The sequence below is a fragment of the Apteryx rowi genome, unplaced genomic scaffold (assembly GCF_003343035.1).
Source record: "Apteryx rowi isolate R43461 unplaced genomic scaffold, aptRow1 scaffold_117, whole genome shotgun sequence".
NCBI lineage: Eukaryota > Metazoa > Chordata > Aves > Apterygiformes > Apterygidae > Apteryx > Apteryx rowi.
The window spans coordinates 1,110,233-1,125,471 of NW_020447386.1; the positions used below are offsets into that span (position 1 = coordinate 1,110,233).

General features: G+C 40.8%; 1 protein-coding gene across 1 annotated transcript in view; it reads right to left on the bottom strand.

Moving 5' to 3' along the window:
- Positions 1-15,239, bottom strand: part of KIF26B (kinesin family member 26B) — a 211,736-nt gene that overhangs the window by 48,963 nt on the left and 147,534 nt on the right. The window contains exons 8-9 of the mRNA XM_026082291.1: positions 13,364-13,547; positions 7,610-7,769 (exon numbers count right to left, since the gene is read on the bottom strand). Coding sequence (XP_025938076.1) covers positions 7,610-7,769; positions 13,364-13,547 — 344 coding nt within the window. The remainder of the gene's footprint in view (positions 1-7,609; positions 7,770-13,363; positions 13,548-15,239) is intronic.

The window sequence follows — 15,239 nt, forward strand, 5'->3', positions numbered from 1 at the left end:
ATCTGCACTGCCAGTGTTCCAGTGCTCACCTCTTGCTAACAATTTCATTGCTCTTCTTCCATTTTGCCAAAGTACTCCAGCCCAGGGTCAGTGATCAGGCACCTAAGGCCAGGTCCTCAGCTGGTGTAAAATGGCACTGCTCCAGGGGCCTCAATCTCTGCTAGCCAAGCTTCTGGCCCATCAACCTGGTTGCCAATAAATATCATGGAAACACTCTTCTGTTCTTGAGCAACTCCTGTTTTTGATAGCTAATTAGGAACATTACATTCAACAAAACCTCCATTGACAGCTCTCCTACAGCTGCATCACTCAGGGGTATTTCTTAGTTGTATTCTCCTTTTTGAATGGGCTCACCTCTTTTTTTCTTTTGCTTCCCAGTTCTTCTCTGTGGATCATTGCCTCCTCTACGCCTTATCTCTCAGTGTCTCCTGGAGCTCTCCTGTTCACCTTGGAGCCTTTCCCAGTCTTGTGGTTCTGTTTCAGTTCTCACTCCTACATGCCCTCCTGGTTTTCACTTTTTTTTTCCCCTTTATCTGCTATCACATTTCCACAAATAAAACAGCAAAACAGTTCTTCACCCACTTGTATTATATTAACAATTACTTAAATTTTCACAGCAAGACTGCAGATTTCAAAGCCAGCATCATTTTTTTTCCCCTGAGTCTTTCTGTGGCTTTTGTGTCATTTTCTTACTGAGGAGAAGCAAAAGCAAGGAACAGAAGACAGTAATAGGTGTAGCAGTGTAAAGCAAAAATCACTGGAATCACTCAAATGAACAAAATAATTTAAGTGATCTTAAATTTAGGCACGGATGGAGTAACCAACAAACCATTCCTCAGTGAGCATACAGTTCAATTTTGGCATTAACTTCTTGGGCCTAGTAAGCAGACATGGTGGTGTGAATCCTACAAAACTAAGATTTAGTACAAGCTTGTAACTAAGAATAAAATTTCCAGTACTAATACAGGGGTACAATTGTACAGGGGTATTCCTGGCAATAAAAGCTCCATCAAGTAGCAATGTTAGCCATTATCATCCCACTTATATGGAAAATTCTTTCATGTGTTAGTTGTTACTGCCAATTCCTCCATCAACGGCTGCTCAAAATACTCTGCAGAAAAACCCCTCTAGGATGGCACTAGGGGAGCCATCCCTCATGATATTTCATCTTCTGAGCATCAGTAGGAGGAACTACTGATGAGGATGATCCCAGAGACAGATGTAGGATGCCACTGTGTGTTTAGTATTAGGCGTAACAGAAGCCCTACCAGCATCTTCCACTGCTACACAAAACGTACTGGTTCTGATTCTGTGTTAACGCCATTTTTATAGTGCTTCAATTCCACTGATGACTACGGAGCTATTCCTGATTTATGCGGGGATAAAAGAGAATATAGTAAAATTATCACTGCTATATGAGTACACTTGCTATAATGGGCTGTCTCTTTCAATCACATTGCTTTCACATCAGTTTAACTCTTAGTTTATTCTTGCACCTTCCTTTTCTCCTGATTGACACCTGCCTAAGAATCCCCAATACATATTCATCACTTCTGCAGCCACAAAGAGATACAAGTATGGTTTGAAAAGTACAGCATCTGTGCCATTGATCAGTTTATTACAGGTGCAGTTTTCAGTTTTGTTCAAGTTTACTGTGAACTGGTTTTTAGCTTTCCTCATCTCTGCCTGAAAAGTTTTCATTGACCTGTTTGTTCTGGGAAAATTATCTAACTCATGCTATAAATGCAAAGGCAAGGTATATAAACAAAAGATATCTAAGCCCCTGGTTCTCTTCACACATTTTTTTTTTACACAGATGAAGTTAGTGGAGTTAAAAAACAACCGCTGATTGATATACCCATTTAACTAAGAAGAGAATACGCATTACTGGATTCATTCAAATCTCATTTTTGTTTTTACTCAACTAACAACTTAAATGAAAAATCTGACATACAGCATATTCTTTAGGCTAACCTTTTATACTGCAGTACGATAATCCAATGCTTTCCCATTTTCTCCTCTTCACTTAAAAGCAATGATAGTCTACCACTGAGCGAAAAAGGCCAGATTTTGCATGACACTGGGACCCTTTGTTTGAGTCCTTAAATATAAAAAAGTGAGAAAATAAGGTAACAGAGTCCTAGTGACACTTAAAGTTTAAGTAGTGCTTTTTGCCCACTCTAAACACAGTTACAAAGTCATGCTTGAATTTTTCTCTAGTTCAGTTTTATAAATGGGAATAAATAAATTTAATGATTTTCCATGCAGCAAGCAAGAAAGGATTGGCCCATTGTTTAAGCACTAGATTAGATCTTAAAACGTGGTGGCTCTGCCACTAAACTCCTGTGCAACCTACGGCAAATCACAGCACCACTTTATCTTCCACAGAGAGAATTTAAAAAAAACAACAATACCAGCATGTAAGACCTGGGAGGAACTGCAACCATATGAGAAAGAAGCAGGAGTGCAGAGAATAAGATTCATGCTTTTGACTCACACCTGTCTAGCTTTTGGACAAGACTGCCTCCTTGGATAACATAAGCACCTAGTTCAAACTATAAGATGCCTCCAGAATCACAAACAAGTGGGGATAGCACATTAAGAAACAAGCATATTAGGTAAAACAAGCAAAAATTTCTGAAAAAAAAATTCATACAGCCTTGCACTTTTCTAAACAGTTTTCTTACACTCTCATAGTCATTAAAATGTATAAAAATGATTATTTCCAAAACAGCATTACCATGAGTTATCACCACTCCTGTTGCCTAGCAACTGGAGTAATTTGTGAATAGTGAGCTATATAAACTGGTATCTGGAGTTTGTGCAAACGGGTATTCATTTGAGGGTTTAAAACACATTCATCTTGGAAATCACAGGCAGATAATGCAGCACTAATGTATAGCTGAAATGCTTTAAAAAAATAAAACGGCATTAACAATTACTGTAGCTTAGCAAAACCTTCCTCCTACAGCAGATCTGAGCCCTGTCAAACTTGGCCAGGGTTGGAGTTGAGTTCTTTGCTATTCTTAGGGGTTGCAAGTGCCCCTTTTCAGTTTTTATGAAGATATGATGGAATGACTGGCTGGGTAGATGAGGGGAGAGCAGTGGATGTTGTCTACCTTGACTTCAGCAAGGCTTTCGACACTGTCTCCCATAACAACCTCAGAGACAAGCTCAGGAAGTGTGGGCTAGATGAGTGGACAGTGAGGTGGATTGAGAACTGGCTGAATGGCAGAGCTCAGAGAGTTGTGATCAGCAGTGCAGAGTCTAGTTGGAGGCCTGTAGCTAGCGGTGTCCCCCAGGGGTCAGTACTGGGTCCAGTCTTGTTCAACTTCTTCATCAGTGACCTGGATGAAGGGACAGAGTGCACCCTCAGCAAGTTTGCTGATGATACAAAACTGGGAGGAGTGGCCGATACACCAGAGGGCTGTGCTGCCATTCAGAGAGACCTGGASAGGCTGGAGAGGTGGGCGGAGAGGAACCTCATGRAGTTCAACAAAGGCAAGTGCAGGGTCCTGCACCTGGGGAGGAATAACCCCATGCACCAGTACAGGCTGGGGGTTGACCTGCTGGAAAGCAGCTCTGCAGAGAAGGACCTGGGAGTGCAGGTGGACACCAAGTTAAGCATGAGGCAGCAATGTGCCCTTGTGGCCAAGAAGGCCAATGGTATCCTGGGGTGCATCAGGAAGAGTGTTGCCAGCAGGTCGAGGGAGGTGATCCTCCCCCTCTACTCAGCCCTGCTGAGGCCACATCTGGAGTACTGCGTCCAGTTCTGGGCTCCCCAGKACAAGAGGGATGTGGCACTRCTGGAGCAAGTCCAGCGAAGGGCTACTAAGATGATTAGGGGATTGGAACATCTCTCTTATGAGGAAAGGCTGAGAGAGCTTGGCCTGTTTAGCTTGGAGAAGAGAAGGCTGAGAGGAGATCTTATCAACGTGTACAAGTATCTGAAGGGAGGGTGTCGAGAGGATGGGGCCAGACTCTTTTCAGTGGTGCCCAGCGACAGGACACGAGGCAACGGGCACAAACTGAAACACAGACGCTTCCATCTGAACATGAGGAAAAGCTTTTTCACTGTGAGGGTGACAGAGCACTGGAAGAGGTTGCCCAGAGAGGTGGTGGAGTCTCCTTCTCTGGAGATATTCAAAACGCGCCTGGATGCAATCCTGTGCAATGTGCTCTAGGTGACCCTGCTTGAGCAGGGGGGTTGGACTAGATGATCTCCAGAGGTCCCTTCCAACCTCAGCGATTCTGTGATTCTGTGATATTTTACTTTCTTGTGGAGGAAACCATTCTTGCCCAGTCTTCTTAGGGATTTGCTCCTAACTCAAGAGCAATGGAAACTGGTGACATTAAATGGCAATGCATTTAAATTAGATAAAAAGTAAATTCTATTTTGGGATGATCCATACCGAGCTAGAAAAACTCACTGGGTCATATCATGACAGAATAATGTGCTTATTAAGGTTCAGAAGAGGTCTGGACATCAATAGTGGCAAAGAGATAACCCACTGATATATTAGAGAGATATAAGTACATATATGAAAGATAAACTCTTATGCATCAAGGCATAGTCATTCATTAGCTACATGTGGTTGCCCATTATAGGGATTCTTGCCCATTCCTCAGAAACATGCAGAATGTAGCTTGACTGCGAGACAAGATCTCCAAACAAATCAACGTATTTTGTTTAATGTGAGAATTTCTACCTTACTTTCTTACATCTCTAGTAGACAAGTTTATGCTAAAGCTAATATAAATCTGTGTTACTGCTCTCAAACTTCCCCTCCCCCCCAGAGGAAAAAGATTCCAGCTTATTGGCTTCCAGTGCTCCATAGCCTTATGGATAACAATAGAAAACAAAAGCAAAATTCCTGGATGCCAGCATGTGTTTTTCATAGAGACTGCAGACAGAGAGGCAAATTCACTCCTGGCATAAACACAGAGCTCACTGAAGGCAATGCAGTAGCCTCTGCTTATACTAGCTACGAATCTGAACCAGTTTTCTCTACACCTACTACTGCCAGATAGGAGGTCGGATGCAGCACTGAATGGAATTTGACAGCTTATAGCATCTCAGAATTTAGAGAATTACATTTTTGCAGTAAGAGAAAAATATGATGTCTACATTGTTCTAAGATACTGTGAGTTGCAGGTTCCCAGGAAGCCATACAGTGCCTACTGACAGACTGCCATAAAATACTTAATGGCTGTTTAACAGCTCAGACAGAGAAAAATGCTCCATTTTGTCTGCTGCTCTATGGAAATTTCCTGAGACGCCAAACACACTGCACAGCACTGTCGCATGAGAAAACACTCATGGTGTTATTCTTCAGTGCCTCTCAAAAATAGTAGTTAACAAAGTTTTTATTTTACCCTTCCCAATGAAAGAGAATGTCCCTTAAAGAAAGGGAAATGATCTCAGTTACCCAGGCTAGCAGTTGCTCTAAATAAGAGGCGCTATTGAAATTCATCACTTGGCAGCTTCTGAGGCATGAGAGCAGAGATCATGTCAGGCTACAGGACGTGCAGCCTCCTCCAGCACGCAGCACACGTGCCTGCCTCCTTCCTCTCTTCTCTGCATCGAGGAGCAGCGCACACCTGTATGGCTGCTTCACTGAGCAAACCGTGCTTGCACCCACCTAAGCACCCAAGTTTCCACTGCTCATGAGCAGATCATATCGGGGAAAAAATGCTTTCTGCACTCTTCCCAGCTAGAATCAGAGACAATCTGCTCCAAAATTGTCAGCCTGTCTTTCAACTTACATTTTAAAAGTCCTCCTTAGAAATAGAGACATTGTGCCCGTTCTACAGATGACAAACCACATCTATATACATATACTATGCTTGTCTTACAGGAGCAGATTCAAGAGGAGACATTGACCTAAAGAGCTTTTATCTTCTCTCTGCAAGACAGGCCCAGTGATGAGCAAGTGTGCTGGCACCTCTGCCTGTGTACACTCAGAAGTGCAACAGCTGCGAAACCCCGCAGAAAGAGATTGCTGGTGCAGCAAGTGGCAGACGTTTTTGGTAACGCTTTTCTCCCGGTCAGGCACTGCCAGAAAAGACAGCTGTGGTATTTGGTAACTATTCTTTATATGTTTAGTTCTAGTCTAGAGAGCAGCGCTAACATCTTTTCTTTATTCCTTCAGTCTGCCTTCCCTTTAATCCTTAAAAACTGATAAGAAGGAAAACAGATTTTTGATAAGCATAGTTTAAGCTACATTTTGTCAAGTGTAGAGTTCAAACTATCTTCACATTACAACCAGGCAAATGWTCCACAAAGTAGTTCATGAATATTTCTATTTGCTTTTGTTTGGCCCTTTAGAATCTGACTGAATTCCAGAAATAGGAATATTTTTGAAGAGCAAATTTTAAGCCCGTACTGCCAAACACTTTGGAAAATAAATGGTAAATCRGCTTTCCAAATCAGTCTTCCACTGAGAACTGCATATATTCAATGACAGAAAAAAAATTATAACCAAACTCAAACCATTTTTAATTTTCAAGACTAAGACAAAACCAAGTAAGTAAAACTTATCAATACCTTACATTCTTGAATGAACATGAGAAAATAATGACCTGTTTGCATCCTTTAAAATAGCAAAAAAGGTGAAATTTATGGAATAAAATATGTGCTGTGAATGACCTTCTTGGTTCATTTTTCATGCCATCCTATTGTTCCCACTCCCAGACTTCATAAACATGTCCTTCACAAATGGTGACATTCATTAGGACTTCGATTAGAAGATGCTACTGAAAGCCATTGCCTGTGATGCCAGCTGCTACTGCCTAGACTTTAGCCTAGAGAAAAGCAATACTGTTCACAAAATCAGAACCTTTTTGAAAAGGAAGGCTGCATGACTGTCTGGGTTGGGTAATGAATTCACACTTGCTTTCAGACCTGCACACATGACAAATTGGCTGAGAAAACAATGAAGAGAAATGTGGACAAAACATACCCACTATGTGAACATTTCCTCTAATTTCACAGAAACTACCTGCAGAAGCAAAGGCCACTTGTCTGGTGTGACAAATGAGGCCTACTTCTTTTTGCAAGTGAAAGCTTGATACTTGGATTCAAACCAGACAAAAAATAAAATGTACAGTAACCTTGGATCGCAGAATTAATCTCATCACAAAGATGTACACTGATTTTGATAGACATTTTCAAGAAACATAATAAACAGCAAAATAATTTTCTCTATAGTGTTTCACTACAGGAGCAACTTTTGTCGCAGCGTAATACTGAAACTGGATCTCAGATGCCTTGAGATATTAAAAAAACTTTGAACATCCCTAGAAAGCAAAATGCCAACATGCTTAATTTCAATCCCTAAGGTCTGTAAGAAAACCGGGTTCTTTTCTGGCAGGCTTCCTCCTATGAAACCTGAATATCAAACACAGTGTGGCTAGCAAATACAAGGTTAGATCATGTGGCAACAAGCCTTAGACAAGTTTTGCTATTTACCCCAAGAGGACTGCACTGACCCTAGTATTTCAAGACTGTCTTCCATCTGTCCTGATTACCACAAAACTGCCTCAAGCCCAAACAAGCAAACAGCTAGCATGCATCCTCTCATTAGGAGTAATATAGAATATCACTTACTTGTACGGGATGTGCTTGCTGCCATTGACGAGGGCAAGGATGACATTGCCCAGTGCTGACAAGGAGAGACACAGGCCCGAGCTCCCCTCCCGGTTTTTGCTGAGCACTTTCACACAGCTCCCCAGGTCAATCAGGTGTAAGCGGCTGCGACCGCCAGACACTGCCATAAGCAAAGGAAGCAAACAGTTAGTATGTGCATCTTCTCAACTGCTCTAAAAGCAGTTTCCCAGGAAAGCAAAAGACTTGACACTACTTGCAAAGAGGGGATAATCCAGAAACCTCTCCTAAGTCACATTAGCAGTAGCAAGCTGTAGGGGTCCTGCTACCTCCCCTTCAGCCTTTATTGCTGCACATTGCTGTTTGCTACTGACTTGCTTAAAAATTGCCAAGGCTTTCAGAGCTCACAGCCCCTGCAGGTTTCACTCTGTGGGAGTCACCACTGTGCCTTCTTTTTTAAATATAGCTCTATTAGCTTGTATCTGAGTTGGTGCTATGTTACTGTCTGTGATTGCTGTGCATCTGTTCAGAAAATTACAGGCTCTTATCTTTCCCACCTCAAAGACTGGACATCCAGAGAAGCTGTAGCATTCTGTGAAATATTCAGCTTTGCTTTAAGACAATATACTTTTATATTACCACTTGGTTTAACAAAAGGTTTGCCATACTTATGACATCTCTTCTCCCACTAACTTTTCATTGTTTCTAGAGGAGTATTTAGGAAGACTATTTAAACCCTTCTAGAACACCATGGCAGACACAGGCTATCAGCTGATAAACTGTTACTGTGTGATGCAGAGCTGAGATATGAAGAGCATCTTTTCAAGGAATTTTTATAATATTTCATATGATTCACTAAAACTACCAAGACTTATTCCTAAATCTTCAAAGAAGTTGGAGATCATAGTTCAGTTCTACCTTTATATTCTTCTAGACCTTGCAAGTATACACTGCTTGCAATTGCAAGGTTGTTATCATTGTTTGTTGTCTTTAAAGACTAAAAGACAAAATGGTTGACAAATTGAGCCAGGAAACAACACAAAGAAGCAAACGTTGTGAACTTGAATTGAACTACAGGTGGATGCTCAGGCATAGAAGTGGAAAGGAAGAAAGGAAAGAACAGACTCCAGTACTGGCATTGCCAATCTTAATAGTGCCACTTCAAACCATGAATCTACCCTGAAAAGCAAATCAATGCAGAAACTTACATTTCTATCACTGTTTCTCTCTAAAACAAGTGAGAAGCTGCATTTTCTACCTGAAACCTCTCGGCAATCTACATAAGGTTGATTCCTTTCTGATATCAGCATCATCCTCAGTAATAAGGATTCTTCCCTACAGATACTTTCACCTCTTCATGTTTGAAGCTCCACTGTCTTCACAGAAAACTCCTATTTATTCCAGGAAAACAGGATAACTAGATGAGACGTATATAAGGAAGAGCACCAGCAATGAAGAAGAACCTATTCTAGTGAAACACATTGAGGACTGAATGTCATTTGCTTTTTGTTGCCTGGTCCAGTTCAAAAGATTGGTGGTTCAAAGGTAATATCATTACACTTTAAGCGTAGTGGTGTTGACAAAGACAAAAAATAGGGAGAGACTGACAGTTTTACAGAAATGATTTTCAGAACAGCTTTCTACCAAATCCATTTGAAGTTGTAGTAAAAGGATTGTTTGTACATTCCCATAGGTTAATCACATGCAGTTGCCTATGTTACATTAATGTTGTTCAAAGAGGGAGAATATATTTTGAAATAATTAATGTACTGTGAACTTGCAACACGTGCAGAAGATTCCAGTTTGAATATCATTTAATAAATCTACTGAACAGCAATTTGTATGGGTGAATACGGTATGTGGAAGAGGCAACCTTGGCAGTATCTCTGTGTGGATACTCAGGTCTGGAAGATGTGGAATAAACTCAGTTGCCAGCTAAGTGCAGCAGGAGTGCAAACAGCTTTGTTGACTGAAACGGACTATAACTTTCTATGTATGAAGAAAAAAGGCTGCTCCTCTTCTTAACAAACATGAACATTTGGATGTGAATAGAGGAAGGCAGCAGTGTTTTCATATAAAAGGGATTAAAAAAGACAAAAAGGTCAGTTTTCCAAAATGGCTGTTTAACAGACATTTGCTCTCATGAAAAATCCATGGTTCCATGATGAACCCAGGAATGAGGACTAYGTACTCTTGACCAAAGTGCTTCTAATTCTCTATTATCTAGGAAGAGACAGTTTTATTTTTAGGCTCCTTAAACAGGAGCTGTAAATACTTCCACATCTGAGTTTACCTCTATGCAAATAAATTCACAGCCATTTTGAGACAGCACCTCAACTTATGCATCTTGTAAAAAATGGTATTGGGGGTGCAAGGAGGCCAGTTCATAAGCAAAGATGGCAATGGGAGCCATTATATGACGGAGACATTGGAAATATCTGAGGTCTGCAGATATTACTCATTGTTTTTGGCATGCCTTCTTGTCACAGACATGCTTCTTCAATAGCTCTGCAATCAGTAGCTGTGATACCCAACCAGGGTATGTGGGCATGCACCCTAGAGTTGCCAGGTGCCAAAGGAGGTAAAAGGAAATACACAACAGGAAATAATTGCATGTAAATATGTGAAGAAGACACTTGTAAAGCTTCTACATATTGACAAGTGGGTGATATATGACCATATCATTTCACAGACCTCTTTGTAGACAGAAAGTCTAATATGAATAATAGATAAATATAGAAATCATACAGCTACTGAAGACACGTAACTTTTATCTGTAACTTAAAAGATGTTAACCTACATTGAAAAAATAAGGAGAGAGATTCCATCTTGCAAGCACTGCAAAGCACAGGGTTCACTGCTTACTGCTACTACCCGGTGTCTTGCATGACCCATAACTTTCCTTACAAATGTAAAGCCTTTCTGTACAATGTGTTAAAACCAGTGATGAAGTTCAAAGAAACTATAAATCTGTTTCAATTGCAGGTAGAAGATAATTAAAATTAACAAAAAAAAMCCCCCTACAAATAGATTTTAATGACAAAAGAATAAAAAAAGAGAAAAAGAGAAAAAGACACATGAATAAAGAAAAAAGAGAAAGAAAAAGAGAGAAAAGAGAAGAAAGAAAAAAGAAACAGAGAAAAAAGAAACTGATTAGAAGTTAATTTTAGTAGCCAGACATTCAAAATGTTGTAATAGTCCCTAGATTACACTCCAACCCATTAAACAGGCCCATGGAAGTTTAAGCAGTCTGCTATCGATGGTGCTCACCGGGAAATATCTACACATGCTACAGAGCTGTGCTGGGGCAGAAAGTCAGGCTTCCCCAGGGAACAGCCCGGGGCAGTTGCACCCTCTGACCTGCCTCCCTCTGACTAGAGGGTCGCAGGACCTTTGCCTCCCTCTGACTAGAGTGGGAATCTAAGACTGCTAGAAGTTACCTTTTGTGAGTATTCCCCAATGATTTTGCTTAGAAAAGCAGGGAAATGTGCTTACTTGCTGCTGATGACTGCCAGTGGCTTTACTGAATTACATATAATAAATATGTCTGTTGCTAAGATTACCGGACATTGGGGAAACAAAAGAAAACAAAAGAAATCACTGTCTTTCAAATTTTAGTCACATTGTTTGCACATATATTCCTATTATGTAGGCTGAGGAAATCCAGAACAAGAGAAAGGAGCGGATCTTTCATTTCTATTTAATTTACAAGTCAAAATAAGGCATGTTTTTAGGATGACAGATCCACTTGCTTGATCTGAAAATTAAGTTATTTGTTAGGCAAGTTCTCAGCTAATGTGCCTGGCAATTATAGAGAGAGCAAGAAAAGTGGAAGATCCTAACACTTGTTTTTGTCTATGGCCACAGAGACTTTGCAGAGCTGACAGCTGAAAAATGAATGTGCCAGTTCTGCCACAATTCCATTTATTTCAATGGTGCTAAGCCTGCTTCATGACATTCCAGGTAATGAATCTTACCAGGAGATAAGTACAGTACCAACGTGTTGTTCTCACAGTCTTTTTTTTGAACAAAACCGTACATTAGCCAGCCCTCTAATCTCTGCCCCTCTAGAAGCTGGGTTCCTTTTTTCTTTTTTTAATCCTTTTACTGGAATCTGTATCTCTACTATCTTCTTGTTGTTTTCTGAAAAGTCCTTCATTACAGCAAGAGACACTGATAATCACTAGGCGCCCTTTCTGAGCAGTTGGAATTCCCCCTCATTCAATTATCACAGAGATCTGACCCTGCCTGGCTTATGAGGCCACTCAGATATGGAAACTTGAAGACAGGAGGTAGTATGGCCAAGAGACGAAAATATAACTGCAGGCAGCGGACAAAGTATCTCACGTTATAAGCCTACAGGATCATGTCTTTTTTTTTTTTTTTTAGAATGAGTCATTATAACCACAGGAAAACAGTTTTTTCCCTTTTACTAATTGCATCTGAAAATAGTAAGAAAGGACTGTGTGCACATGTACTTGCATGTATGTGAAAAGCCTGGAGTATTAAATAACTGTAATAATAATCCCCTCAAAATCAGCCATCTTTATTCCTAACAACCAGTCAGTTTGAGCATTCACAGTCTTCCTTTCCACTGCAGGGTGGTTAATTAATAAACCTTTAGTTAATTGAGTTTTCTGGCTGCCAATTCCACAGGGGTTATTACTTAAACACATGCAAACTGCATTTCCATTTAGAGCAACTTTCTGGTTTTCTCTCTTACATTATAAATATAGTCAATGTAAATTTTCTGCATTCAAACATTAGACATTAATATTGCAGTGGTGTCCACCCACTACACATCATAGCTTGCAGTCTAGTCTTCATTACAAATAACCTACGCAGAGCCAGAAGCTGAAATAGATACTATTTTTGCAGAACTGTTTAAGCCCACAAATTTGAAAAAGCAGATGTCTCTGGTGCTCTTTAAGCAAACATTTTTTCTGTGAAAAAAAAAGATTAATTAAAAAATTTTTATTTCAATGGGAAAATCTGGCTTTGGAGACTTGAAGCAGAATATAAATATAACAAAAAATTAGAAATCTAATACAATCAGTGTAAATCAAATGAAACCTTTGAAAATTATAGGAATATGTGAGTAGACATGGCAGATAGCAGAAGTGTCATTCTCTTCATTGACAAAAGGAAAACTGACATATAGACTTACACGAGTCACTGAAGGCATGTATGGCAAAGAGAGGGAGCAGACCCGCAGCACAGGGCCTTTCTGAAGAGCCACTGGAGAGTTCTGCATACCTGTAGTTGGGCCAGCAACTAAATTATCGTGCATCTCCAAGAAATGCTCCAGTTTGTSCATTGGCCTCAGCTTCTGCAGACTCTGCCCTACTTAGGCGCTGAACTAGTATAGCTAACATAAGGGTGACAGGGAATTCCCATCTCCACAATATTTTAATCTGTAACCTCAGCAGTGAAGCTATCAATAAAAGCAATATTAGAAGCCAGTCTGAAGAGCAGTTTTTTGTTTGTATGTAGAGGCCCACATCATGCTGAGAACCAACTGTTAATGTCTCCACAAAAGCAACTACATTGACAACTGATATTAATAACCTTCAGTCATTTGTGGCCTTTGCTGGATCTTTCTAAACAGGTAAATAGCCTGCTGGTGTAAATGGGCCTACCCCATTCTCAGTGGAGAACTCTGCTAATTTTCACCCCTAGAGAACATTGTTTACAGGCCCATTTAAAGCCAATTTCGAGGCAGTTGAGGAAACAGGAGGGAAGAAGGGAACAGCTTACTTCCGCCTTTGCCACTCTTCTCCATTCGGTACTGGTAGATGTGCAGAGTGAAAAGCATGTGAGAGTTGCGGTGATTCTCCTCATCACAGTCTTGCTGGCTGCTGCGACGGGAGGCAATAGCTGCGTCGAGGAAGAAGGCAGCCTTCTCTGCAGTCGGGGCCCGGAGCTCACTCTGATTCTGAAGCTGCAGGTTAATATAAAGAAAAAATCATCTAGAAACCTCAGCAGAATTCAACACTATCAGAAAATACACTGCTGTCAAAGCACACCACTGATACACTGGTTTCTGATGGGACTGAAAAGGAAGAAATGTCCTACTGAATCAGACCTGCTACTCATCCCTGCTGACACTGAGAGTGACGGTACCACGTCCTTCAGGAGTCCTACAAATGAATCCAGGGTTTTGAGGGTTCCTACTCGGGGTATCTCTAGTGGCAGTTGTCATGCATAAATCTAACAGCTGGAAACTGTCCTGGGGGCTGGACAGAGATGCGTAAGTTCGCTCCTTCACTAGAATTTTAAGCCATTCACTGGAGCTCATTATTTTTGCCGCCGTTTTTGTTTGTTGGTTTTGCTGCACTGCCTGCTGTGGTAATCGCTGTGTCCTTACGGTTAAGAGAGAAATAAACAATTGTGGAAGACACATAAATCCCAAATCCACAGCTGCTGCAGGCAGGCAGGGGCAGGAGTATGTGTTACCCTTCAGAAAGTGTTAGGAGGGAGCAGTCTGTAGATTAACCTGGGAAATAATAGGACTGAAGCTTGTGTTCAGCCCCCAGAGCATGTGGGGAGCAGCACAGAAGAGAAGGCATTTCCTTGCCCCTTCATCCCGTAAGCTTATGCACCTGCTCAGGAGACAGGGCAATCCCTTAAGTGGAACAGGACAGGTAATGTACATACACTCACATTTGCTGGACCTCAATCACAGTCACCAGATTGCTCTTATCTCTCCAAAGCGATAGAGAGCATATGAGGGCAGATATTATTAACCCACGACAATGTTAGGTATGCATGTGTGCTTCATGTCACCTAAGATTAGTCTGTCTGTGGAAGGGACATGTGATGGTGTAATCTGATGGCATTAGCTTTGGCGGTATGCAGAGCTGGCCCACAGCCCATAGGATAGATTTGTTTTGTCTGGCTCAAATTCAGTGAGGAATTCCCATTCTGAGGGTTTGTTTCTGAGCTATGTAACACAGCTAAAAATTAAGTTCTCTCTAAAGAAGGCAGTGTTCCTGTCTTCTCTTTGTGTTCATTAATCAGCTTGAGGAGGGATATTGCTGAGGTTCTGCAATGAATCACATAATACAGCTAAAGGCTGAAGTTTTCTCTAAAAAGAGAAGAGGCCAATAAGGAGTTAAAAAAATAAGCAGAAAGCAGGCCAGTCTTTAGAGTGATTTCACTAATGTAAGCAATGAGAAAATATGCATACTTGGAAAGGCCCAATGACAGACTGAATGGCATATGGTGATTATTCATTTGCTGTACACATTGCTGATTTTGCATATCTGTATGGCTACAATATAATATCCTGCCTTTCACAGAACTTTTCTTCTCAGGATTTTGAGAATTCACTTGCAGGACGCATGACTCCAGAATGTCACTATATCTTGTACCTTTACATTTCTAAAGGCACACAAATAAAAAGGCCTTTTTGCTCCCACTTTTATTCAGTCTGTGACATTGCAGAGAGACAGAGATCTCTCATGGAAGCTATTTTTTTCTGCACTGATCTAAAACGGTTCACTTGTATATGGTTGTTCTCTCTGTATGTATGTGAGAACAGGCAACAACAATGGACTATTTATTATTATTGCTATTGTGCTTAAATATTTCAGTGAAGAATTAAGCTCTAAAGAGGAGATAGTTGTTACAG